The sequence below is a fragment of the Corapipo altera genome, unplaced genomic scaffold (assembly GCF_003945725.1).
Source record: "Corapipo altera isolate COAL_440 unplaced genomic scaffold, ASM394572v1 49, whole genome shotgun sequence".
In the NCBI taxonomy this organism is placed as follows: Eukaryota; Metazoa; Chordata; class Aves; order Passeriformes; family Pipridae; genus Corapipo; species Corapipo altera.
Window position 1 is genome coordinate 16,064,499 of NW_020884879.1, and position 27,265 is coordinate 16,091,763.

General features: G+C 38.0%; 1 protein-coding gene across 1 annotated transcript; it reads right to left on the reverse strand.

The window, feature by feature from the left end:
- Nucleotides 1-1,722: 1,722 nt before the first annotated feature.
- On the reverse strand, nt 1,723-17,663 carry LACTB2 (lactamase beta 2). The gene is made up of 7 exons (XM_027638742.1): nt 17,415-17,663; nt 16,663-16,826; nt 15,272-15,395; nt 12,612-12,790; nt 8,380-8,528; nt 6,551-6,632; nt 1,723-3,953 (listed from the first exon to the last, which is right to left on the reverse strand). The coding sequence occupies exons 1-7, from the start codon at nt 17,534-17,536 to the stop codon at nt 3,910-3,912; spliced, it is 864 nt and encodes a 287-aa protein (XP_027494543.1). The 5' UTR covers nt 17,537-17,663; the 3' UTR covers nt 1,723-3,909.
- Nucleotides 17,664-27,265: the final 9,602 nt, after the last annotated feature.

Here is a 27,265-nt window from a genome sequence, read left to right on the forward strand (position 1 = left end):
AGCTATAATCAGTAAGTGCCTTGAGCATTTGGCTGGATGTCCTGTCATACAAGCACTGAGACCCTTGGTTTCAGCTTAGTTTAGTGTTAGTCCTAATGATACAGTCTATATATACAGTCTATAAACTGCTATACTAAGGTAACCTGTCACTTCATCTGAAGTTTCCACACCTTCCTTTTATCAGCAGTTCCCTCTTCTGCCACATGAAGTTTCATATGGCTGTTGTTACGACCCACCCCAGAAAAAGGGGAGGGGAGTAACCCAGGTTCTTATCAATAATTCCCTTGGGGTGGATTAGAGTGAAACGACACTGAATAATTGGTGTCTGAAAACATATATAGGTAGGGTTTATTTTAACAATTTTGTTTTAACAGGTATGTTAGCATTTTGGGTGTTGTCATCTATATTATCTATCATAGGGATAACCCCTGGGGGGGGGGAAATGCTTAAGGGAGAGAAAGGAAAGACAGGATGAGGGTAAGGGAGAGTAAGGGAAAGAAAAGCTGAGAGTGGAAAGATGTCTATAGTCACTGCCCACGGGGTCCAGTGATGAAACTTGGTAGTTGCAGCTTCCATGTCTGTCAGTTGAAGTGGTGGCCTTGATCTGTTGGGGGTGAAGGAGGGAAGCCCTCACACTCAAAGAAGTTATGAGTTACTATATCCATGGTTAGTGTCACAGGCCATGCCAGGAGCCTCCAACATCTCCTGGGTCTGTGCTGAGTTTTCCTGAGGGGCCTGGCCAAAAGGGTTTTTCCTGCCTTTCAAGATTGGCAGGGGGGGTATGGGCTTTGATGGACCATCAGAGGTATAATGCAAAAGTCCTGCAGAAGCCTGCAGAAGTCCCTTGGCAATCCTAGAATGCATAAACCATTAACTGTTTCAGTCTCTGACAGCTGTCTAGGTAAAGTGGGATAATCTGAAACACGACAGTCAGCCTTCACTCTGCTTCTTGCCAGTAGGTGGCTGGTCTATGTTTGCTATGTTTCTTTCCAGATACCCACGTTTTGCAACACTAGGCTTCAAAATGGTCACATGATTTAGAAAAGAAGTTCCCTATCACCTGAAACAGGGGAAGCCACTAGCACCTGTGCATGTGTGTGCCCAAAACCTCACCAAGAAAACCAAATAAAGTGTTTCAGGTGGCAAGACTGTGGAGACTTTTGGAGGAAGAGTATTACAGCACCCTCAGTTGTAAGACACAAACACAACACTCTTCCTATTTGGGAACCTTTCCTTAATTCACTTGTCATCAAATATGCTTAAAGACAGAACCAAGAACAATTTTAAAAGAAGTCTAAATAAGCAAGTTAGCAAGAAACAGAATAGAAAACCTCAAAAAGGTTATAACTACCATCAAACTTTTTTCCTAGGTCTTAAACCTAATAAATGATGCAGTCCCTCAGAACAGAATCTTCACATGAGCTGGCAGGAAGGCTGGAAACACAACTTGTGCTTCCTCCAGCTTCTGTCCTCAGCTCTTTAGAAAGTTAACACAGCAAATGACTTTTGCCCTTCTAACCTGTTGAGACAGAAATTGCTCCTTCTCTTGTTTTTATCTGTAACTTTCAGTGCATTCTGCACAGATGAACATATTCATATAAGGGATGTGAAAGACTAATTCCCATTTTTATACATACACAGCCTATAGCTTACATTACCATCATTTTTAAATAAACATTCTATCTGACATAATCAACAAGGAGTCTTGAGACCTTTACAACATGTCATAGGAAAGGTAAGCACCCTTTATTACACATATACATCTTAGTAACACTGCAAACTCTGCTCTTAATATTTCAAAGACACAATACACAATCATTAATGACTTGTCTGGTTAAACTGCCCTTTCCCTCATTTTCTTTTGAAGATGTCAGGTATTTGTTGTGGCACAGCACAGAACATGAAGTTCTCTGATCTGTATTCTCTTACTTTCTTTGCTGTCTGCAAGTTCCAACAATTCTTTAATTGGATTCTAAAGCCATTTCCCTGTATTTAAAAACTTACAGTAAAACAGAAGAAAATGGTTAGGCAACATTAGATTTCTTCTTTAGATCAAAAAGAGAATATCACCTCTTCATACTGGTTTCCTACTGTCTTAGGTTTTCAGACCTCATGACAGAAAACTGTGTCACTTCACTGATATTTCTGTTTTCCAGAAGCAAAACGACGTAAGAGCACGTGAATTTTTTTTTTTAAAGAAAGTAGTGATAGTTATGCTTTTATTCCTAACAATGGAAAAGAAAACTACAGATTCACGAAATAGCTACAGGAGAATTAATTATTAATGGCAAGAAGTCCATGAGAAAACTTCTGAGTAACTATGAAGAGAGAAAGAATCCAAAAGGAATTGAAAAAAAATGTTTGTGTGGGGAAGGAACAAAAAGAGTCTGAAATGGAAAAATGCAAGTAAACGGAAAATACAAAAGAAAGGAAAACTAGGAGACCTGAAAAAGACCTCAAAACAGCACTGCACCAAAAGTTAAAAGTGAGTGCATGTTGTGATGTGGCCAAAAGTCAGATCGATGAAGTTTGCAAACAGCATAATTTTAACAGAAAGTAATTATTTCCCTTCTGAAGGGGTCTGGCTGCTACTTCAGAATATTATTTCAGTTTTGGATGCTGTTCTCGGGAGCATTTTTGTTTTGCATTTGTCTCATCTGATCAGAACAAATGCCATCAACTTCATAAAATAATGCTAAGTATGATGACATGACATGTCTTTACATACCCAAACATATTCGTATTCCACAAATGAGGGTAGAGGATTGAATGGTGAAAGGTTTTAAGGGACATATATTTGTCCCTGGTAGTTTCAAAACATTTCGTATCTGCTTCTGTTTTTTAAGGTTGAGCCAACATTAAAAGAAGTGTATGTATCATTAAATGCCACATACTTGGAACACACAAAGTAATGCCAACATTTATGCACTATTCTTCAGGTGTAAGCTACACAGAGAAGGGAACTCACAGTTTAAATTAATCATCAAACATTGTATTTTAATACACTATACAGTATTTTACAACCAAATACAACCTTTAGTTAAAATATTTGTAATTTAAGTGGATTTAACAGCAAAACCTGAAGGTTGTTAGTTATGATGTCACAAAGTTAATTTCATATGGTGTGTAATACGTATCTCAATTTATATAGATTTTAAATTACATTCTTGCAGAATCTTAGAAGATAAAGAATTTAAGAATCTACTCCAACTCAGGACATTTTTGACACTGGTTAGTTAAAATTACTGAATCCTCTGAATGAATTCCATAGAAATGGTGTTTCCACCAGAAAACAGGGAAGCCTGAAATTACTTTCAGTATTTGTTCAAATCTATTGCAGCGAACAACCAGCAAAGATGAGCACAGTCAGCTAAATTAGAAAAGGAACATAACCCCCAGCATTTACATCTATTAACAGAAATAACTTGGTTTTTTAGAACGTAGAGATAACTTATTAGAAAATCACTTCTTGAGAAGCACGAGCAAATGAAAACAGGCTTAGAATAACATATTTTCTCTTCTTTTTACTACAGTTTTTTATATATCTGATTTATAAAGTTTATTATATTGCTTTATGACATCATAATATTAAGTTCATAAGACTTTGCTATCTGTCTTCTGCCACTGATGATAAAACTGGGCATTTTGTAACAAAGGTATGATTTGGTTCTTCATGCTCATTCCATTTTATTAACTCAGTACCTATCAGGATACTTTTAAAATTCCTATGAAGTAGAACATGAAAAACATTAGTTAACTGACTGTAACATTGCTTTAAAACTGTGTTACTGATTTTAAAAAAATAAGTAAAAATTAGTTTTTATTTTACATATAGGCTGAGCTCATCATTATACTTTTTCATACAGCAATTGTGCAGATTAAATACATTCTTGAGCAATCTTGCATAACTTATAAATTGTTTTTCCATCTGAAGGTGGGAGTTTCGTCACGTACTGTTAAGAAAAAAAAGGCCAAATTAGTCACAAACCAACACTTAAGAGTCTATTTATAAACATTAGACTATCTCAAACTTAAACCTGTACATGCACATGTATGTCTACATGTAATTTTTTATTAAAGTTATTGAAATACTTTCCTTCAGGCCAATGTTCAGTTTTCAAGGAAGGTGATAAACATTAACTGTTTCACAATGTAACCTAGCAATATCAAGAGTGATTAATAAAAAGGGTTTAATAATACTCTAGTTATTTAAAGTTCAGAATATTAAACTTTCTAGGTATTAAGAAATCTGAGGTAGAAGAGCCCTTGTTCTATTTTCTGAAATTTATAAACTTTAGAGGGAAAAAAAGTCTGTGCTGCTACATTAAGAACAGTCAAATTATTTTTATCCCTTCATCAGCTATGATATAATGACCAAATTATATCCAAACACGGGAGAAAGCTTTCATGCACATATTGTGCTGTGCTCCTGTTTACAAGACACTATTTTTCTGTTTCAAGTAAGAAAAGGAGATCTGTAAAGGCAGTGTCGCTCCCAACTGAAGTTATAAAAGTTCCGTACTAAGAAAAACCGCAGTGCCCAGTCTGAAGCGGTAAATTAATGAGTGCAGCAGACAGCATATGGCCACCATTTGCACTGAGGAACTCTCTTGTAAGGTTGTAATGTGCCTGTCACACTCCTTAGCAATACTGACAAGATGGGAAAAATATTTTGTGACAATTAAGCAGACAGTGTTATGTCTACAACTCAAGTCTTCCATAATGAGAACAAAACTTGAAATGCTGCAACTCTGAGTAGGTGGAAAGGACATCAAAGGACACCAAAATCAAATGAGCAAGTACCATGAGAGTACACAAGCACTGGCATGCTATGTGCCCAGAACCAACAGAATCAGTTTTCCCTAACAGACATCCTTAATTTGAACTGAAAAATGGACAAAGGTCACGTGATGTTCAGCATTTACCATAGACCTGGGCCCAAGCTTATATTTAAAAATTCAGCAACTGCAGAGATCAGCACCCCAAGTGTTAGATAAGATTGTTTTCCTCCTTCTCTGTGAGCACAAACTGAAGTTTAAAAACCAAACCAAACCAAAAAATTTCAAAGGGCACTTCTTGTCCTTCCTGGAAAACAGGAGCATACATCTGAATCAAGGACTTCCAACTGCAGTAAGAGTTACAATTATTCTGATTAGTATCTCCTCTAGTTATTTAAATATATCAATATTTTCAAGTAATTGATTCTTTGTGAACAAATAACTGACTGTATTTGCTGTCTCTTAAAAACTGAAAAGTGATTTCTGAGGAAAACAGTTATTTTTGTTCAGTAAACACAAAAATGGTGTTTTTGGGAAAACAAACAAACAAACAAATAAACCCTAAAGTCTGTAGCTCGCTCAGACAAAGTAATTCCCAGACATTCAAGATGCACACAGGTTTTTGTAGGGAAGACTGCAAGTCTACCTTTCAAGGGAAAGTTAATTTATCCACTACTTGATCTAAACAGAAAATGCTGTTTCTTGAACTACTTTGGTAGTGAAAGGAAGGGATAAACCAGCCAACAGCACCCAATGCTCTTGAGGAATCTGCTGGAGCCAAAGTGCAGAAATGTGTAGGTCAGTAATGTATATTAATAACCAAGAATATATTTAAAATAATATTTAAAAGCTGGTGCAGTATCATGCTGGTAAGCTTCTATGGCGTTCTGCACAAGTGAGTCTAAAGACAACACTTTCTGAACTTGAGTAATAACTGCATCTATGTGACACTAGTCTATTTTCTTTGAATAAAAAGAAGGTTATTATTATTACAAAAATTAAGTTTCAGTTGTTCAATTAGTATCTAGTAGCTGTTTTATCACTAAAATAAACAGAAGGTCTAAGTTGAAAAAACCCCACTAATTTCATGTTGTTATTCAGGCTGGTAAATGCTGAAAATCTGAAGCAGCTGTAATTATTTGTGTCATTAAATATTTGTGTCATTATTTACTTATAAGTAGACAGTTCTGGGTGCAGTTATGTAACGAACAGGAAGAAATATATTCCTTATATTCAGCTTCTGTCTGAATAACATTTCCATATGCACATGTCATTACAGAAATAGAAACAGTAAACTAAATACAGTTGCTCTGCTTAGGTACTGTACTAATCAGAAATCGTAAAAATTTACACTGCTTGATGTTAAGCATCTCTAGAACACATACACACAAAGATATGCATTTAAGAAATGCAGAAACTTAAATGTAAGCCCATAAAATGCTATGTACTTGCATATTTAGGTATGAATTCCAGAAAATATACAAAGATATAAATGCTAGCATTAGGAATGTATTCTATGGTATGCTGCAAATAAAAATTTAAAGGTATATGCACTGTGCTCTAGGCAAGTAATAAATACTTCATGGAATATTTTCTAAAAGTTTGAAAATACTGTACAATCATTTTGTATATCACTCTACTTCAAACTGAAACAAAGCTACAGCAACAAATTGCATTTTTTTCCCCTATAAAATAATGCACTATAATAAAATGAGTAACATTTTATTATAAAATAAAAATGACCCTCCTTTTACCCCCCATCCACAACTTACACACTTTTCCTTCTTTTTCCAGCTTCTTCAAGTGGACTAGGAGGTTTTTTTCTGCTGCTGGAAGTAAATTTTCAGGGATTTCCTAATGGGAACAAAAAATATGCATGTTGTGTTTGTTTAAATATTCATCAATTATTTTTTCAATACATGGAACTCATGGTTCATTACCACATATTTTCCTCTTCTGAATTACCATGTTGAACATTCAGTTAGCTACAGGAAACAGAGATGAGTGAATCATTTTTACACCAGTTAAACTAGCAGTCTAACAACACATTTTTGTTTACTTTGCTCATTTTTTGCATTATCCGTTTGTATGATGTACACTTTGGCCAGCATTGAGAAGACCGGGCTCTTCTGAGCTCTGTCTGCACTGGGTTGTCAGTGTAGCTGAGTATTTTTAAAGACAAATTTAAGATGCATTTCTCCACATAAACCTATCACTTCTATTCCACAACAACATTTGCATAGGTTTAAACATCCTGTAGTGATTAGTGTCTGTAAATAAGTGAACAATTAAAAAATATAACAGCTTCAGGAGGACAAAACATCTCTTAAAATTTTTCAATGCTCATTAGGTAAAAAATAGTAACATTGGTTGCCCAGACAAGCTGTGGATGCCCCATCCCTGGAAGTGTTCAAGGACAGTGTGGGTAGGGCTTTGAGCAACCTGGTCCAGTGGAAGATGTCCCTGCCTGTGGCAGGGGGGTTGGAACTAGATGACCTTTAAGGTCCCTCCAACCCAAAGCATTCTATGATTCTATAATGATTGCTCAAATTTCCCCCCCTCCAGCTCTATCATCCTAAAAGTAAAGCTTTTTTTTTTGTTTTTGAAAATTAAAAAGTTCTTCTCTAAATAATATGAGCATGGTAGAAAAAATCACTAGAAAATTAGTTAAATAAATTGTGAACCTTTAAAATGCTTTGAAAGCACACACTTTTCTTTGTAATATAAAGCTTTAGTAGTATTGAAAAAATTTTTTTATATGTAGGACAAGCGATTTGTGATTTACAGAAACATGACAATGGCTGTATACTTAAAAACTAGTTGATCAGGCTGGAAAACTGCAGAAGCTGAATTGCCACAGGTAACGAACAGCATTGCAAAACATTCAATTTGATGTACTCATTCTTTTGGAAACTGGAGGTCAGCAGAACCATGAAAAACGAGTTGTGAAGCTGTTAGAGATCTGTGCACAAGCCAAAGCCATTGGCAACTTTGTCATCTTCCTTCTAAGTAAATGCTGTATCTCTCATCTCTGCTTGCTAGGAGGGGCAACCCCCACACAACAGGGATTGCAGAGGTTACATGAAGAATGGTGAAGGAACAAAAAAATACTCTTACTCCTGTCTGATGACACACACAAGCTATCCAACTTCTGAGTAGCAACATCCATTTCTGTGGAGCTGCAGTATACCTGCAATCTCCTGCAGACTGAAAAATCGGGAACAAGAAGTTCTAACCAATCTTCAGGAGACTCCAAACACAGTTTGGCAAATCAGTGACTACTTGCCATGTTATACTTTCCCCTTAGAACCAAGTTGTACAACTTTATTTTTGCTTCATCCTATGAAACTGTGCTTAGGGCCATCTAGGTAGTGAAATAAGAAGTTCATAAGAATCATCTGGGTCTCACTCCAGTGAAGTGCTTAAGCAATACAATTTAGATGCAGTCATAAGTGAATCCCAAACAAGCAGAATTTTTTTTTCCTCTCTTGTAAGAAGCCACCATGGTCTTCACTCAAAGACTTCAACTGTTACGTACAATTTTATAAACATAACCTCAATTTTCTTTAGCTTGATCTAAAAACTTTGAATCAACAATTACCTTGTATACTATCTTTACAAGCTCTGAGGATGTGTATGATTTTCCAGTATTCTTCTGGAACACATTTAGAATTTGCTGCTCACGTGCAACTCGGTGAGAAATGTAGTTTTGGATTCTAGTATTTGCATCACGTACTACAGGGCCATGACCTAAAAATCAAAACACATGTACCAGAGCACTATTACTCAAATCTGGAATTAAGTATGCTATTGAATAATTGAAACATTCCTATATAAACTCTGGTAGATTTAAGAGTCAAAAGGAATAAGCAGCACCTTTATGTATCACCCTGTCAGAGTATCCTTGATGTTAAATTGTCAGACGCTCTTTGAATAATTTTGTGGTTTTTTTTTTTATTTTTTTTTTTTCTTCCCATCATATAAATAGGCCACAATTAAGTTTGAATGCCTGTATCACAGTCTGCAACTGAAAAGCATTAAGATGGAAAGGAAGAATTAGGATATGAAAAGTCTGAATGGGGAAAAGGAATACTTCAGATGGAATGAGGAAAGCAAGGGAAGACTACTTTAGGCTATTAAAAAAAATGGAAAGGAGTTCATTGCTGAGCAGACTTTAAAATGAGATTCATGTTATTATAGAATCTGTGTTTGCCTGTGTTCCCCTCCCCAAAGGACATTGACACTGATGATTTACACTGATACTGGCCTTTGAACAACAGTGGCTGATGTAAAGGACTCAGGTACTACTGTCCTGTTGGGGACTACCTAGCAAGCACTGAGGTGGCATCTTTAATTGTGACAGGTAATTTTCCAGGACAGATCTTCAGAACTGATTCATACACTGCATTTTATTTCTTTAAAAACATAAGTGATCATAAGTATGACCAAAAAAACTAATACAAGGGACAAATCAGTGAGCCAATCGGAATGTGCCAGGGCAGGAATAAGCAAGGCACAAGGGAAAGTTACAGGTGGGTCATTTTATGTCCGGCTGGTTCATAAAAAAAACCACATGTTTTTCTCCTGGACTTATTGTGCCAGTTCAGAAATGTTCAGCTTGCTGACAAGTCTTTGAATCACCTTAAGAAAAGGCTTAATTGGTAAAGCACTAACCTTTATGGAAAAATCAAATACTGCCTCATGGTACACTAAAATGATAGATGAAAATTTTCTTCAGCCATGAGAATTACATGCACAGAAATTAAACTTAATGTTTTACCTACTGAGAAATCTACTTGCACGAATAATCATCACATGCTTTTTATAGCAAGGTTTCCTATTTCTTTGCCTGTATATCTCACTGAAGTAGCAACAGCAATTTCCAGCTCTGCCAATGAGTTATTTACAAAATTAGTAGAAAAGAAAGTAGTGTAAAAACCCATAGCTTTCTTTTAGAAGTTATTTAGTATCATCCAAATTGGACAGTTTCTTTTTGAGATTCTTGGACTATTTAAAGAAATCACCTTATTCTTTACTTGTACTTTGGGTTAACTGACTAAATGACTTTTTAGTATTAAGGCTTTTTAAATTAAAGCTAATTTTGTCTGAGGACAGGCAGCTTATAAAAAAAGAGCAATTAATTTTTCATGTTTTGAATATCTGTGAAATAAAGTGTCAAAGGAATCTGTTCTTCCGTAAGTCAAAATATACACAATTCAACTCATACACTCACTTCAGCACATCTGAAATTACTAAATATAGCTTACCTTGTGTAAATATAGTATTATAAATATATGTAATGTGCAAATATAAAACTATACTGTCATATGCATTTATATTTAATGATTTCAAACATATTTAATCTGAAGCTATTGTCCCTTACAAAGTAAATTACAAATATAACACTGTTGCTATTTATAAAACCAAAACTTTAAATTTAGAAAAAACACACTAAAAGATACACAAAGCAGAGACTATAACAGTAACTGTCCATTCTCTTGCATTCTCTAAGGACAGAAGTCTCATTAAAGCAATCAAAAGTAAGGCCTGCACATGGAATCACAAGGCATCTTAAAAGCTGTCCCCACTCTTCCAAGTGATTTAATTGACTTAGACTACGAGACCAATGCCAGGACCTGAAATGGAAAGTTAAAGGCATTTCATATCCATTGCATCATTTGATCCCTAGCTGTTCTGTATGTCAGAAAGCTAGGAACTAAATCCAGATGTGGATCTTTCCCATCCATCATTTTTCCAGGACAGTAATATAGTTAACTTCATCCACAAATGGATTTATATCTGAATAAATGTAAAACGTTTCTGAGCACATGAAAAGCACTCCCAAAATATGACTGTCATTCCACAAATTTATATCAGACAGATTCATATTATTTTCTAGTAACACACTGTGAAATAATACAGATTCTCTTACTTTAAATTATAGCATAAAGGACAGAACTGAAGAAAACAACTGGCTCATGAAATTTTGCATAGATTCCTAACTCCAGTACCATTTTTTCTGTATTATGAAGGAATATTGTTCATTATTACAGGATGGGGAGCCCTCTGCTGACTAAAATGCCCTTTTCTTGTCCCAAGGATTCTCATCAAATACCGACTGTAAGTAGATGTCATCAGTATTCTGCCTGAGGCACTTCTGCATTAAATTGAAAAAGAAGCACGGAAGGGGAATGATTGGCAAAATTCAGCTACTCACACCTAGCCAGCACTCAGCTTGTTACAAAAATTCATCTAATTCTGAGGCTGCCACATGAGTGCTAAAGCACGGATGGGGAACAGAAAAACAGTTCAAAAATTATGAAGATCTAAAACTGCAGTACAGACGAAGTTCTCAACTTCCACAGAATGCATAGCAAAACAAACTACCTTCTGCTATACTTATCCAACAGCATAAACAATTGTTCTGATTGAGCAATAACCGTCTTCTACCCAGCTGCACATACACTTTTTGGTGCATGGATGAAAAAAGAAAGTTAATTTTGAACCAACTCAATACCTGGCTACTCATCACTGAAAATGCATATCAGACTGGCTTCCTAATTGCAAGTACAGTACAAGCACAGTTACAACAGTTACATATAAAAGGCACAAATATTCAGCCTGGGTGAATGTGTAATCTAGATACATAACCATTAAGAACAGAGTGAAATACAACAGATAAAATTGATAAACAAAATAGAGTTTGGCATATATGGACTTTTGGAAGGCAGAAATTGAATTAGAGGAACAGACTGAAAGAGAGTAGAACATTTGAGTGAGATTCTGGGAGCTAAAATATCTTTAGTTTTAAAAGAAGTTGTCAATAACTATGACCAAGTTGCTATTCTGTCTACATCAGCCTCCATGTCCATGGAATATCTATAATGATGTTTTTCTTATATAGTATTTGTATGCTTAGATCTTAAAGCACTTAAAGGAAACCTGCTTCAAAAGAAGGCTATTTTAAGAGTGAACACAAGACAGTAGGCTAAACATAGATGGTTAATGGAGCAAGACAGGACTGAGAATGTAGACACAGTAGCTCAGAATGACAAGTTGAAGATGATGAAACAGAAAAAGTCAGAAAAAATCCTGAGATGTAGCTCTGAGAAAGCAAATGAGGAGCTTAAACCTTTGTTACATAATGAGTTCTTAAAATGCAGTCTTGTCAAATAGACACATGATTTATATGAAAAGTAAATGCATTCCCAAGGTTTGGAGGAAAGAGAGGAAAAAAATTAAAGAAAAGTCATAGACTGAGTGAATCGGCAACTTATTTTTAGAACATGTTTGGCTCTTGTTCAAATTTAACCTAAGTCATTAACTAAGACAACCATTTCACAGTTCTGCAGCTTTTCAAGATGAATTTGTGATTAATCTGTGTTGCAAGGGATGGACACCTCTCTCAAAAAAACTTTACTAGGTACTCACAGCGACAGAATATGTGGGGATGGAAACGATCAAAAGAACAACTATTATTTTTATTTCCAGGGTAACATTAAGGCACATGGATACAGTAATATAAGAAAATTAAATTTGCTGTACAATTTAAACAGTGAAAGATTCTGGTCTCTGGAGGCTTTGGGCACAAAAACACAAGATTCACCCTCAAATGGAGAAATTTCAGGAAGGAAAGATACCTATCACTAAAAATTTTCAAGTCTTGCAAACCACCATGCCATAAAGTCATCTTAGCTTAGTGCTTATTAAGTAATGAACTTGAATTGTTACATCAGGAATGGTGTTTGATTGTAATAAGAGTTCTCAAATTCTCAGAGGACATACTTCAAAATTACACAGTAAAAGAAAGAAGTTAAAAATAGAACCACTTACCTGGATATATCAAATCTGGTTTCATTTCTAACAATCTTTTCAAAGTTTTCATGTAATCATACAGGTCTTCAATGACTGTTGTTCCTTCCCCTAAAATACAGTCACCGGAAAATACAGCATTTTCTTCTTCTAGATGTAAAATCATGTGATCATCAGTGTGTCCTGGTGTATATAAAACTCTGTTTAAAGAACAACAACAAAAAAGCACAAGTTTTTCATACAGCAAATATGCTTAATTTTTGAAGCAAGAACAAATAATAACAAAATCAAACACTTGCAAAGCAGCCCACAAGAATCGGAAAAAAACTGACCAAAAAAAGGCCGAAAAGTTCATGTAACCAGGGTATCACTTTGTCTAATCCCAGTCCATTTCCTTATACCAGGCAGAGAACACAGATCATCATCTCTACTTACTGACATGCTTTTACTTACGTGACACATCATAATACAAGTGCATTAAGGGAGCTCACTAGCCGTGTACAACTGCTGCTTTAGAGGGCTTTACTCTGAAGCTTTCAAAAAGAAAGATTCAAATATTATTTCCAAATTGAAAAGTGTGACATTCTTGACATACACCTTGTACTTAGCAATAAGGTTAATGATGACGTCTATCCCTTTAGAAATTAACTCTAAACTTCTGAACCCGACCCAGATAAAGTTAAATTTCTCAAAATTCATTTTTCCCTGAAAGCCCCATGGCACAGAGGAGCAGAGCCATCAAATACAAAGAAGCATGGTCTTTTAGCTGTTCTGTGTGCGGGTCATTAAACATCTGAATGGTAAAGATTAAGGACCCACACCTTGAATCAGCACTGCATTAGCATGCCACAAAGGGACAGTGGACAATCTTCCTGTTAATGGCAGATGCATCAGGAACTGACAGAGCTGGTGCCAAGCACAGCGTACAGGGAAAGGCTAAACAGCTCCCAGCCAGGGATATGAGACCACAAGTACAGCACCATCCAACACAATGACTTCCAGCTCTTACTGAATACCGAGCTCAGCCATCACCCTACGGAAGCAACATCAAAATCGAGATGATGGGTTGTATCTTGCCTTTGTAGGAAGTGTTATCCTCCAGTTCTTGATGAAACTTTACCAGGAAACCACTAACATGGAAAAACAATCGAAAATGAACCCAGCACTGCCTGGCTCACCTTGAAAACTTGAAGGTTGCTAACTAAAATTTAACATGCAGATACTGCTATCTTGGAACCAGTGGTGGATCTGAGAGTATCCTTAAAGAGCTTACCTGCTTTTAACCAAGCATGAAGTTTGGATGCATTACCCCTGTCATGACTCCATAGGGGCTGTGATGTCTATTATAAATTCTCACCAGGCTGAACAAGGACACCAGACACATGACAGGGAACTCCTGTGCTTAGTGGTATAATTGTCTTAACTCTGGGAACTAGCCCACTATTTAGTCCCAGACAACACACTTAACAAGCTCCCATTCCTCACAACCAACTTCTCAAAGGTGTTGGCTAAATATCCGTGTATTTTTACAACAAACTCCCAACTCCCACAACAGCACAGCCACCCCAGGAGGTGAGCTGGGGTGGGGGACTGATGCAGGCATGAGTCTGAAGGCAGAAAAGGAAGTTGGCTCGGAACTGCCCCACTTCCATGGGATCCTCTCTGCCAATCACAACTCTCTTGTCGTGACAGTCATAATGTTTGAGACAAAACACACTTAGGCCTGGTCCTCCACCACCTCAAACTTCAAAATGTGCCACTCTTGTCTTACTAGGATTGAAATTTAAAAAGTTGTTTTACATCTTTAAATTTTTGTCCAAACGTGGGCCACTTAGGGAAGTGAAAGGTCTTCAATATGCAATGTAACACTCTTTTTATTAAATTTTTTTTTTTTACACTAACAAAATAAAATGCTTTTGGACAAATATGTCCTAAAAATACCTTTTCTTTAAAAAAAAAGTGACTTTTTTTTTTTCTTCCAATCAACCAACTGACATTCTGCAAATTGGGATATAATTCCCAGCTAAACTGAGGAAAACAAGCAAACTTTGTCCTTAGAAGTGTAATGCCTTGTTAATGAAAGGAGCCTGGAAAGAGAATGATCAGACCTTTTTGTTGTGTACTTCCATGAGGTAGAGTGGCTTTCTGTTTCACACTCATTCAAACTGACATTACAGGCAATATACTCCCTGGGAAGAAGTTCTCCCAGACTGGCACCCTTCAAGAACCTCACAGGTTCAAGGTTTAAAATTTAACATTTTAAGTATTAAATGTTTTAGTGTCTCCTTGGGAAATATTTTTAAAGTAAATGCAAAGGTATGCTAAATAATCCATCCAGACTACCATACACTTTCACAAAAGTATCAATTTTAATAGTAAGTACTTATGTAAGAGTGATAAGAAAGTATGTAAAATTTTATTTGATTTTCCCAAAGAAAATATTTTTCTAGGGAAATGTTCCTAATTTCTCTGCTGAGTCCAAAGACCAAAGGCTAATTCCTGATAATTCTTATTCATAAAATCGATTTCTTTGTATTAACATACCTGCTGGATTATGACAGGAAGCCCACATGCATAAGTGATGAAAAGACTAGATGTATGGGTTTGCAGTCATCGAAATTAGGATACATGTACGTGTCAGAATTCTGAAGAAAAAAGAACTTGCAGAAATTGGTGTTTACCTGAGTGTGGCTCCCTCTGTCTGTATCACATCACCCTCTTTAAGATAAAAATATTTATGTCCTCCTTCTATTGTTTCTTCACAGTGAGGGACACGAGGGAGCTTACAGATGCGATATCCTGAGTCTAATATTTAAAGAAAGTAAAGAAATTGATGTTTGGAATTTGTCACTAACAAAGCTAATTCCACAGAAAGGTTATTTTTTTAATGAGTACTATTAATTATCACACAGTACGAATACAAAACTAGAAACAATAAATTCTGAATAGTAACTTCATGTTTGTAAAGAATAGAGAAAGCCACTGATTTTGAATACTGTACTCTGAACCAGCAACAAATCAGAAGATGAAAAAAAAATCAGAAATGATATTAAAAGGTCAGTAATTATAATATTTTACAAATATTCCTTCGTGAGTCATCAAGAGCCACCCTGCATAAACTTTTACAACACTACTAAGATTTCTGCACTCACATTCTCATTATGATTCAACATTTGCCTAAAACTGGAGACTTTTTTGAGCTGCAACTTCCCTCAGCTTTTATTGTTCTGAACTGTGCATGCCTTGGCTGGAACAGCTATGGATAAGAACCCAGAAAGGCATTTATATTCCTTGCTAGTCTTTACAACCACACTCATGGGTTGACAAGCCCAAAATCCTCACCAAGACACCAACTGTTTTCAGTAGTGCCCAGGCTTCTTTGCAGAAAAGTACTTAGCAGTTTTACAAAATAAAGCCTGTGACAAAGTTCATGATAAAGTTCAACAATGTTAAGAATTACTGGATTATCCATACTGCTTATTCCCTTCCCAGGTACCAAAGCAGAAATGTCTTCTACTGTTTATCAATATGAAATGCACATTTTTAGATCAGAATTTACCTGTGGACTGCCCTACCACTTTCCCCTCATGATCTGAGGCCTGTGAATTTGTCAACAATTATTAGTGGGCTCCTGTAGGAATCTCAAAGTTATGCATGTTTCTTTTTCAAAATTCAAATTATTTGTTTTTACACGAGTGAAAATAACAATCAATTTGTCACTGCAGTCACTGTAAAAAGGAAGGATTATCAAGTTTTTCTCACATCACTTAATACCATGTAAACTGCTGATGGTAATCTAAATTCTCATTATTCAGACATAAGAAAAAAATCACTATGAAGGTATGCACAGGTACTGAAGAAAAACTGTAGTACTACAAGTACAATATTCAGACTATTCATTGCTCTCATTCAATACACTTCAACAGTACATGTATCTTATATGAAGATTCCAGAAGAATAATCCAGCTGTTTTGCACAGAAGCATTCAGTTAATGTTTTTTACTTGCCACGCGTCTAACATTTTCAATGTTATTATGAAATGAGATTTCAATATCTGAAACCTCTGGCCTACCATTCGGGATGTTTTCGCAGATATCAGGTATTCCACCAGTATGATCACGATGCCAGTGTGTCACTAAAATTTCTTGAATAGAGACATTGAAGTCTGACAGTGCCTGCTTTAAACAGCTGATATATTCAGGAATAGCTGGCTCTCCGGTGTCAATAAGGACTCTTCTACACACGGACAAAAAAAGGGAGGGACATACAAACAGCACAAAATTAAGAGTGTTCATTTGAAACACAAATAACAACAGAAGAAGACAACATTGCATGGAAGTGTGGCAATAATTGATGTCTCCATATCCAGACGCCATCTCTTTCTTCCCGATATGCCAAGCCCGCGTCAAGACAATTTAAAAAGTGAGATAAATAATAAACATAGCCCACACATTTACAACTCCGGGACAAGTAGCAGGAACCATCGTTTAGTACGGCTGGGAAGCTGCGCGGCCTGAGGCTCCCACCCGCTTCCCTCAGGGAATTCCCGGCCTCTGCCCAAGTGTCGCACAGCCGGGGCTCCACACCCCACCTGTCCAAGCCACCTCCGGGCACCGGCCCCGAAAATTCAACGCTTTAGTGTTTCTTTCCTCTTTCTTACCCTAATTAAGGGACTTGTGAGCAGGCCGGCAGCCGCCTCTCGCTCCAGAGGCAGCGCACAGCCCCGCGGCGGGGCAGGGGAAGCGACCGCGGGCTGGGGAAAGAGAGACGACCTCCGCCGCCAGGTCCCCTTCTCCCTGCCCCGTTCCCCAGCAGGGTCGGTACCTGTGCCCGGTGCCCACCAGGTAGGTGTTGGTGCCCTGCAGAGTCATGGGCCCCGGGTTGCAGCCCAGCACCCGCACCACCCGAGACGAGAGCCGTTCGATGCGCGGCAGCAGCGACACCATCCTTGCAGCGAATCCTCCCGAATTCCCAGCTCCCCTCCCCTCACAACGCCAGCGGGCGGGAAGGCGGAAGCCTGTATTCCCCGTGCTCCGCCTCCCGGTGCCCGGTCGCGGCGCCTTCCGCCCGGCTGTGGGGCGAACCCGCCGTGAGGCGGCTCCTCCCGGCCCGCGGCCCAGGCGGGGCGGCCGCCGAGCTTCGCTTGGAACTCGGCCTCTGCCAACGAACGCCGTGGTGATCCACTGGGATAAAGTTATCCTTCGTGGAGAACAGTTCTCAGTAGAATTCAGTCCGCCTTTTCCCGGTCGGTGCCTCGCTGCTGCTCAGTGAGAGGCAGGTCCAGGCTCTGCAGGATTCTTCCAGAGAAATTTGTTGTAGGGGCAGCTGCACCTTCTCTATATTCCAGGAACGTGCCCAGTTACAGAGGATGTAGGAGCTATATATGCTCCTGTATGGCATATAGGAGCAATTTAGGATTCAGCATTTAAAAAAAAAATGGAGAGCTACTGGAGAGTGTCCAGTGAAGAGCCAGTGAGATGATGAAGGGACTGGAGCATCTCTTCTGTTAGGAGAGGGCGAGAGAGCTGGGACTGTCCAGCCTGCAGGAGAGCAGGCCCAGGAAAATCTCATCAGTGTATATAAATATGTAAAGGGAGGGTGTACAGAGGACAGAGCTGGGCTCTGTCACAGGGCCATTGCTGCCTGTCCTGTCATGGTGCCCAATGCCAGAACCAGAGGCAATGGGGCACAACCCAAAACACAGGATGTTCCTTCTGAACATCAGGAAACGCTTTTTTACTGTGAGAGTGACCAGGAGCTGGCACAGGTTGCCCAAGGAGGTTGTGGAGTCTCTATTATGGGAGATATTCAAAAGTCATCTGGACATGGTCCAGGGCAACTGGCTCTAGGTGGCTCTGCTGGAGCAGGGGCTTGGACCAGATGACTTCCAGTGATCTCACCTCAGCCATTCTGTGATTTTGTGAAATTTTGTCACTGTCAGGTAGTAATATTGTGTTTGCAAACAGCATTCATTCTGGAGTCCGCAAGGTGCTGAAATTCACCTGTTTGGCTTTGCAGTGTCCCTTCTGAAACCCCCAATTGTTTGCCTTTCAACTGACATTGTTAAAGAAATTAGGGCAGGCTTGTTCTCTCCTTAAACCACCTGTAAATGAAGAATAAACATAATTTAACCTGAAATAAAAGCAGATAATATTATTACGGGAATGTTACCAATATTAGAATTTGAAATATTATCTGATTGTTTTATATCTATATTAGATCCCATATGTTACCTATAACAAATAAATGTAAATTTCTAAGATGATGGTAGCAATACAAAGAACAAAAAGTGTTTGGTGGTAGCATATTTTTTTCTTAAATGTTCTTTTCATTATGTGAAAATAGAGGTGCAACTCTTACGTGTGATCTAGGGCCATTTCTAGGATTGGCATGGGCGAACAGAACAGATTCTCACTTTCTTCTGAAGAGACAGAAATCACCAAACATAATCTTGATAGGCAAAGTTCCAAAGACTTATTAGAAACAAACAACTCAGTGCACAGCATGGAACTGAAAAACAAAACTTTGTGGCTTCAACAGAACTTTGTAACTTCATGAAAATTCAAAGTTTAATTTTTTTTTTAAAATGGACTTAAATGCTATTGTGGGCAGGTAATACATGCAATACATGCCAGGAGATGTGCTGTTAAAAGCTTCAGATACTAACAAATGTCTGCATCTTGCCATGCATGACAAACTGGTGTTCCCCACTCTGACACTGTGTCTCTTTCCTCCTTCCCGTGTTGGGAACTGGTTCTCAGTTTGGCACAGATCCACCTGATGCCTTTGGCTTCCTGGGCAGTGCGAGGCAGGGGATGGCACAAGGCAGGGAGGCAGCTCTGAGGTATGTCCTGCTGCCTGCCTAGCCATGCTGCACTTGCTGGTATCGGCTCACAACTCAGATTTTCAGCTGGCCTCAAAGGTCAGAGAACAAATGCTGCTCGGCCAGACAGCAGTGATGCACCTTCGCTGTCCAGGGACCAACAGCAAGCTTGCTTCTAGGCTGTGTCTTCAGTGCTAGTGTAGCTACATTTAAAGTGCTTGCTAACCCATCAGCTGCATTACCTTGCAGTCACCCATGCAGCCAAATAGCTTGCCTCATGATGCACAAGTGACTTGCCAGGCAGTACCTTATGCAGGCCTATATCATGCAGTAATTAAAAAAATTTACTCCTTAACATTGACTTCAATTAAAGCTGTTAATTGGTTGGCATCACAAAAGCCACAGACAGATAATGTGCCGCTGATGCTGATAATCCCTATATTTAGGCCTTCAAGACAATTTCTTTGATTTATATAATAAACGTTTACTTATTTGAGATTTAGGATATCTATTTACTTATTTGAGATATAAACCCATTGCATTTATTTTTTATTTTCAAGCTCATTAAAGCATTAACTACAGACAACAGAAAGGATGTTGCAGGTCAAAGGAAAGAAGCCTTTTTGTGTGCAGGTGTGCTGCTGAAGTAAGCAAGAAAACCCTATACAAAATATTCCAATCTCATCCCATATCATTTGCCTCTATATTGTTTTGTAAGCAACTGTGACTAGACCTGAATTTACCTAATCCTGAGGTGCCCTATTGTGCTTAATTTGTAGCTATTTGTTGGTACATTCAACCCATTTTCAGTCTTTAGTTGCTGTGTCATTAGAAGTTACTACCTAACCCAAGGCAAATTGCGTATTTAAGTGGTTTTCTACTTTTAAGACAATTCTGAGTTTAGAGAAGGTTTCTGAAATTATTTATCTGAATTTTACATGTTGATTACTCAGAAATAGTAAGGTGCCAGTTATTTAGCAGGAGCTATGAATCTGTTTCATCTGTAGGTGGCAGCAATGGTGCCTTTGGAAAACGAAGTACAAGTTCTTTTATCTTCATTTCCTGTACAAGCCCATCTTTTTAAAAAGTCTGTTGTTTCTCTTCAAATGCAGAAGTTAATAGGCATGTAGTGAAAGTCTTGCTGTTATGCTCTAATGTGGTACAAAATATGAGTGTATATCCTGAGGTTCTTATAGTGCTCTCTTCTGTTTTACATTGTTAAGACAAAATTTTGAGGCGAAAAATGTTCTGCAGTAGATAGTGTTAGACTACCAGTAAAAAAAGAAAAAAAAAAAAGCTGAATTTCAATAAACCTAAAAAGAAATTGTTGGTAATATACGATGTGATGTATCATGGAAGATTAATTTTGTAACAACTGTGAGATACAGATTGGTATTTCTGAAAATCCCACCTTGTCACTGTTTAAATTTTTAGCAGTCAAGAAATCTTTGAGTACTGGCACTTGTCTTTCTTCTACATTTTAACTGTAAATGTTGAGGATAAATGCCTCTCCACTGTGGCTGTGTAATAGCCTAACAGAACTAAGCACAGGCATGTAATTCTGTAGTAGTTAGACAGAATCAACTGAATAGTAGATAGAAAATGTCTTGACAGACTTATCTTCATAGACATTGGTACATGTAAGTCTTGTTGAGAGGATTTTTAGTTGGTAGATTTTGAAGTTATTTTAATGCAATTATAGATGCTATTTATAAAGTAAGGTTTCTTGGTGCTTGCAGAATATTTCTTTCTTTATGCTTTTTATCTGGTACAGAGATTAGTAAAGAGACCTTAAACCAAACAGAAGTGAAGAAGATTTTGCAGAGAGGAAGGCCATCGGTTACAAGATTCCTACATTAAGAGGCAACATTGTGTAGAAAATGTAAAAGGTCAGATCAGCAGATTTATGGGAGATGATTAGAGGCAATGTTGAAGGGACTGGGACATCTCTGTAAGAGGAAAGGCTGAGAGAGCTGTAACTGTCCAGCCTGGAGAAGAGAAGGCTCAGGGGTTCTCATCAATGCCTATAAATACCTGAAGGGTAAATGCAAAGAGAATGGAGTCAGGCTCTTTTCAGTGGTGCCCAGTGCCAGGACCAGAGCCAATGGGCATAAACTGCTCACAGGAGGTTCCTTCTGAACATCAGGAAACACTTCAGTGTGAGGGTGACCAAGTGCTACATGGGTTACTCAGGGCGGTTGTGTGGTGTCCATCCTTGGAGGTATTAACAAACCATCTGGACACAGTCCTGGGCAGCCTGTTGTAGGTGGCCCTGCTTGAGCAGGGGTGTTGGACCAGATGACCTCCAGCAGTCCGTTCCCACCTCAGCTGTTCTGTGACTTCGTAAGATTCTCCTAAAAACCTGTATGTTAATGCTGCTGAGAACATAAATACTTTTGGGTTCCCTGGGCAGGTGACCAGGAGTTCTGCTGTAGCAGGGTACCAAGAAGCTGTGATGATAGAAAACTGCTGGCAGCTTGTACAACTATACAGGAATAATTCATGAAGAAGCAGGGGGATCTATTACACTGAGATGAAGTCATCAACCAATATATTCTTTCAAGCCATGCATTTTCTCGGGTAACGTCCCTTAATACCAATGGCAAAAACATTCCTTGACTGCAAAGAAAGTATCAAAAGTAAAGACACACAATAAATCTTCAGAAATTTTTTAGGTCAGCATTTCATCCTGGGTATTTCTATCCTTATCCCAGTGAGGACCTTGGTTTCCAATGTCTGAAATAATTCAAAGATAAAATGTTCAATGTCCTGTTAACACTAATCAATGCAGGGAGAAAAGGTCCTTCCTACCCCATTTGGAACCACATAAAAGGATGTGTACTGAATACCAGAGGAGATCTGTCACAATTTAGAAATGTGCTTGCTTTGATGCCGAGTCTAACCAGAAAACAAATTAATTATCCAGCCTGTAATTTAGCTTGTGAGCTGCTTGATTTACACTCCATGAATCAGATACACAAACCTTGCCTCTCTCTCTGTGCTACAGAGTTTTTGTCGTTTTTAAATTATAACAAAGGTCACAACAGTGAATTTGTGATGTGGCTGATTTAAATCTGTAGCTTAGTTTTTATTTGGGCAAATAGCTTGGAAAGCCTATTACAAATTTTACAAAGCTGTGGTGGAGCTAAAAGAATTTAAAACTATATAGCAAATGCAGTATATAATGTATTTATTGCTCTGCTGCTAAATTACGTATATTTTTATAATTCAAGGAGAGCATATCTCAGATAACTAACATCTTTCATAAAGAAAGGAATGATATTAATAATTGACTAAGATCAATAGAGATTTTATAGGGTTTAAAAAAACCCCATGTTGTACTGGAGAGCAGGTGCTTTTCAAATTTGGCCCAGATCCAAAGAGAGGGACAGTCTTGGTAAAAGCTGCTAATTGTAAATAGTCTAGTCCAGTCAGTACAAATTTGTGAGTCTCTGGCAGCATTTTTTTTATGTAACTGTGAGTAAAATGTAAATCCTGTGTCTTACCAGCCATTCCAAGGCTGTTTCAAGACTAGATTCCTTATTCAAGATAATTATGAGACAGCAAGCAAGCTGCCACGCTTGGTGTGGCTCTTCATTTATCTTAGCTTACCTGATGGCTTCATATTACCACCAAGATGTCCAGACAGGTCTGCAGACTGCTGGTGTGGCAGCAGTTTGGACAGTAGGCTTGTCAGAGGTAGAAATCACCTGGCTCACAGCTACTCTTCTTGCTGTTGTTTCAGAGGAGTCTGGACATAGCCTATAAAACTTTCTTTCTTATTTGTGGAGTGCTCAGATACAAAAGAATGGGGAGGCTGTAAAGAGAGATGAATCCAGTTACCTTTTTTATTTATTTCAGGTGCAAAATTAGAGGCTAATCCTTGCCACTGGAATGTCTAGTACAGTATTACTCATTAAATGTGAACCTTGATATACTGCCTATTTTGGCCATAAATTGCCTTCCAAAAAACTTTCTGTTTGAATCCAGTTATTGAATAACTAACCTTTTGCTGTTGTGCTTCCTGCAGCAGTCAGATAATGGACCTGACCAGGGTGTTTTTGTTTTCTTTGGTTTGGTTTTATATTTGGTTTTGGTTTTAATCAGTTCTAAAAGCAATGCATAATGTTCTTGTTACAAAAAAGGGTACAGCTTGACAAAGGTGGTATGTCAACTTGCAGAATGATATGATGTTATGTAGAGTAAATACAGTTTCCTTTGGAATTTTCATCAATGAACAGTAGCAATAAATTCTTGTTGGTTCCTACACAAGTTTTCAAATATAAAACATTTCAAATAATCACAGAACAGCTGAGGTTGGATGATACCTCTGGAGATCATCTAGTCCAACCTCCCTGTTAAAGTAGGTTCACCTGGAGCAGGTTGCACAGAATTGCATCTAGACAGGTTTTGAATATCTTCATAGAAGGACACTCCACAACCTCTCTGAACAGTCTGTTTTAGTGGTTTTTCACCTTAAAGTAAAGTCTTGCCTTATATTCAAATGGAATTTCCAGTGTTTCAGTCTGTGCTTGTTGATCCTTGTCCTGTTGCTGGGCACCACTGAAAAGAGTCTGGCTCCATCCTGTTGACACCTGGCATTAAGATATTTGTATGCATTAATAAGATCCCCTCTCAGTTGTCTCTTTTCCAGCCTGAACAAGCCCAGCCCTCTCAGTTGTTCCTCCTGAAAGAGTTGCTACAGGCCCCTAATCATCTTCATAACCCTCTGCTGGACCCTCTCCAGTAATTCCTTGTCATTATTGAACTGGGGAGCTCAGAACTGGACACAGTACTGCAGATGCAGCCTCACCAAGGCAGAGTAGAAGGGTAGAATAACCTGCCTCAACCTGCTGGCCACACTCTCTGTAGTGCACGCCAGGATGCCACTGGCCACCTTGTCCACACAGACACATTGCTGGCTCATGGTTAACTTGTCTATTTGTGTTTGTAAACACAAAGTTTAGTTTATGTTGGACTTTGTAGTGAAGTCCACTTCCCAGAATCTAAATGTGAATTGGATATAAATTGTGTTAGTGATTTGAAAGACATTAGTGGTATTTTATTGTAGGGGATAGGAAAGAACAGTGTAAGGATTCCAACTATCCCGGCTGAAAGATCGCCTGGACCAGAACATGAAACCTAAGTAGGAGATAGAATGAGAGGCTAGAAAAAGCTAAGGCCTAGATCAAAAAAAGTGGTGTTGGACACTCAGCACCTTCTCAGGCTGTTATGTTTCCACTTGTCTTTATTAGGAAATTAAGAGCTTAAATTCTCTTTTTTGGGTTTGTACCTGGGTCACAGCATAGACGAGCCCAGTCAACACAAGCAAAGAGTAGTCATTACCTTTGTTCATGAGTTATTAACCAATTCTCTCATTTCATTCCTCTGTGGCAGTGTGCCTGAATTCACAAAAGTCCAAAGGGACCTGCCTACACATGCCCTTCCCCTGCTCTAAGATCCTTGGCCCAGCTGTTCTCCATGTGTTGTCTGCTGCTGTTTGGCACTGGCACCGCCCCAAACCCAGTGGGGTTGCCATGTTCTGTATCCCATCCTTTGTGTTTGCTGCCAGCTTCTTTTTCCTAAGACACGTAAATGAAATAAGGGATTTTGTAATTTTAATTTTCTAGCTTTGCACGGTTGGACATGAATGAGACAAAGAATGTACTGCCATATAGCTTTTCTGTTTCATCTGGCAAATACCAAAGATCAACAGAGGAAAAACGTGTTAAGGACTACCCAGAGAAGTCAAAAGAATCCTTGCGGTGTTGGGCAGTGTAAATGTAGTTCAAACTGTTAATTAATTCTATTTGTAGTGGACTATGTAGTTAGATCATCTGCATGTAGCTACTTCTCACACAGCTTGGGAGACAATTCTCAAGGAGATGTAGACTGGTGCAGGTCAGGTCATTACAAGCCTCTTTAACAGAAGAGCTGCAATCCTATTCAGCACTTTCTTGCTGCATGTGGAAAACAGAGCAGGAATAATAAAACCACTAGCTGTATGCACACAAATGCAGTAATGCAGTTGGAAATTGCAGAATGATGTGTACTCTGATGCAATTGTGTGCACTCAAGACAGAAGTTTTCTCAATGTTTTGTGCTGTGTACAGTAAAGGAGAAGAGCTCAGAAGTTAAGAAAGTCCTGGAAAGGTATCAATCTTTCCCCCATAAACTGCTTTTAAAAACTTGCTTGTTTCTTAGTGTTTTGCAACCGTTAGGAATTATCTCAACAGCTGCCTGAGTGGAGAATCACTGGTTGGGAGAGTGACCTCAGCGGGTTCAGAAATGCACCTCTCTTGTCTTGATTGTTCACTGATACCTCATTACATTCTGCATTTTGTGCTTGCCTATTTAAATGGTTGTGAGAATTTAAAGAATTTGCAGTATGATACTTTAAATGAGGGAGATATTGCTACTGCTAATCTTCCTTTTTTCTTCTTGTTTTTAGGAACCACTAATGAAGAACGACTCCACCAGTTAAAAAGACAATTTACATTTATCTTTTCCAGAATAGATATGTATCAAGGAAGTTAATTTAATATTTAGATCAAGAACATAGAAAAATGCAAGTCCCTTTGCCATAATAAAAATGCATAACCCAACTTTCCTTTGTATAGAGCCCTATGAGCAGGTGGTATCATCAGTAAAAAGACTCTCTTGTAGTAAAGCATTTAGATTCCTTTACATGAAGTGAGGAGAGAATGATAAGTGGCAGTCTAACACATGATGAAATTTACTAAGCAGAATTTTTTTGGTTTAGTTGGTGGAATTATAATTTATGTAGTTGATATTGGAGTGGACTTTTGGGTAGCTAGTAAATATTTCTGTCAAGGACAATATTCTTGAAGTATATTGATACTGTGTTTTAGAGGTCTTTCATCATTAGTAACTCAGATATTTAGTTATGAATGGTTTAAAAACGACTGGGAAGGTACTGATACTGGGAAGTTGAAATGGATTTTTCTAGTTCATCTCTTTCACTGTGGAATTTTTATAAGGTATGTAAACCTCTACATTTATCTTAAAGTGAGAAATCATGTTCATTTAAGACAGTTATTAAGAAGTGCTTAGTATGGCTTCAGGGACAAAACCAGTTCTGGCCTTAACAATTACTATGAAAGGAAGGAGATTTTTGTCTGCTTTTGCCAGGGTAAATTTTATCAGGTTTTGATGTACCTTCAGATCTTCTTTTATTTACTTGTAAGTAATAATTTTTATCATTCACAACCCAATTCTGTTTGATTAATCAGCCTTTTGATAAGGTATATGTAATAAAACTGCTTGCTTTATAGTGCAGTACTATTGTAACTGATAAATATAAGTTTTCAAAGTGATGTTATGCACACTAAACAGCTGAGACAGCTGAAGTAAGAGGTAATTTTTGAACCTGAGAATCTAACCATATGTAGAAAAACAACCAAAATTCAATAGAGAAATGAATAGCTGCATATAAGAACACTTCCAGCAGTACTTCTGCAGGGACTGAGTTAATTGTGATAGGAATCTTTGCTTAGCTCTAAGGTAATTACCTTAACTCTAAGGTAATCCACAAAACTCTTGGACTTACCTGAACTCATACCCTTTCCTGAATGAATACCTCTTACCATGAATTTCTATAACTTTTGAATCTTCTTTCCCAGAATTAGCCCCGTCTTCTCTGAGTGGCTTATTATGTAGCAAACATTATTTTGCCCTTTGCACTGATAGTGTTTTCTACTTGATCTCCTGTTCTTTGTTGCACAAATGATATTTTCTCTTATGCTGCCACTTACACCTGGAAAACTTCCAAGATGATAGATATAAATTGCAAAGTTCTTTCAGCCACTCCTCACAATTCAGCAGGTTGGAA

Coding starts and splice junctions, on each gene's coding strand:
- LACTB2 (XM_027638742.1), bottom strand. CDS start 17,536: ATGGTGTCGCTGCTGCCGCGCATCGAACGGCTCTCGTCTCGGGTGGTG. Junction 16,827..17,414: donor CTGGTGGGCACCGGGCACAG/GTACCGACCCTG, acceptor GTCCGTGTGTAG/AAGAGTCCTTATTGACACCG. Junction 3,954..6,550: donor GGAAAAAGAAGGAAAAGTGT/GTAAGTTGTGGA, acceptor TTTTCTTAACAG/TACGTGACGAAACTCCCACC.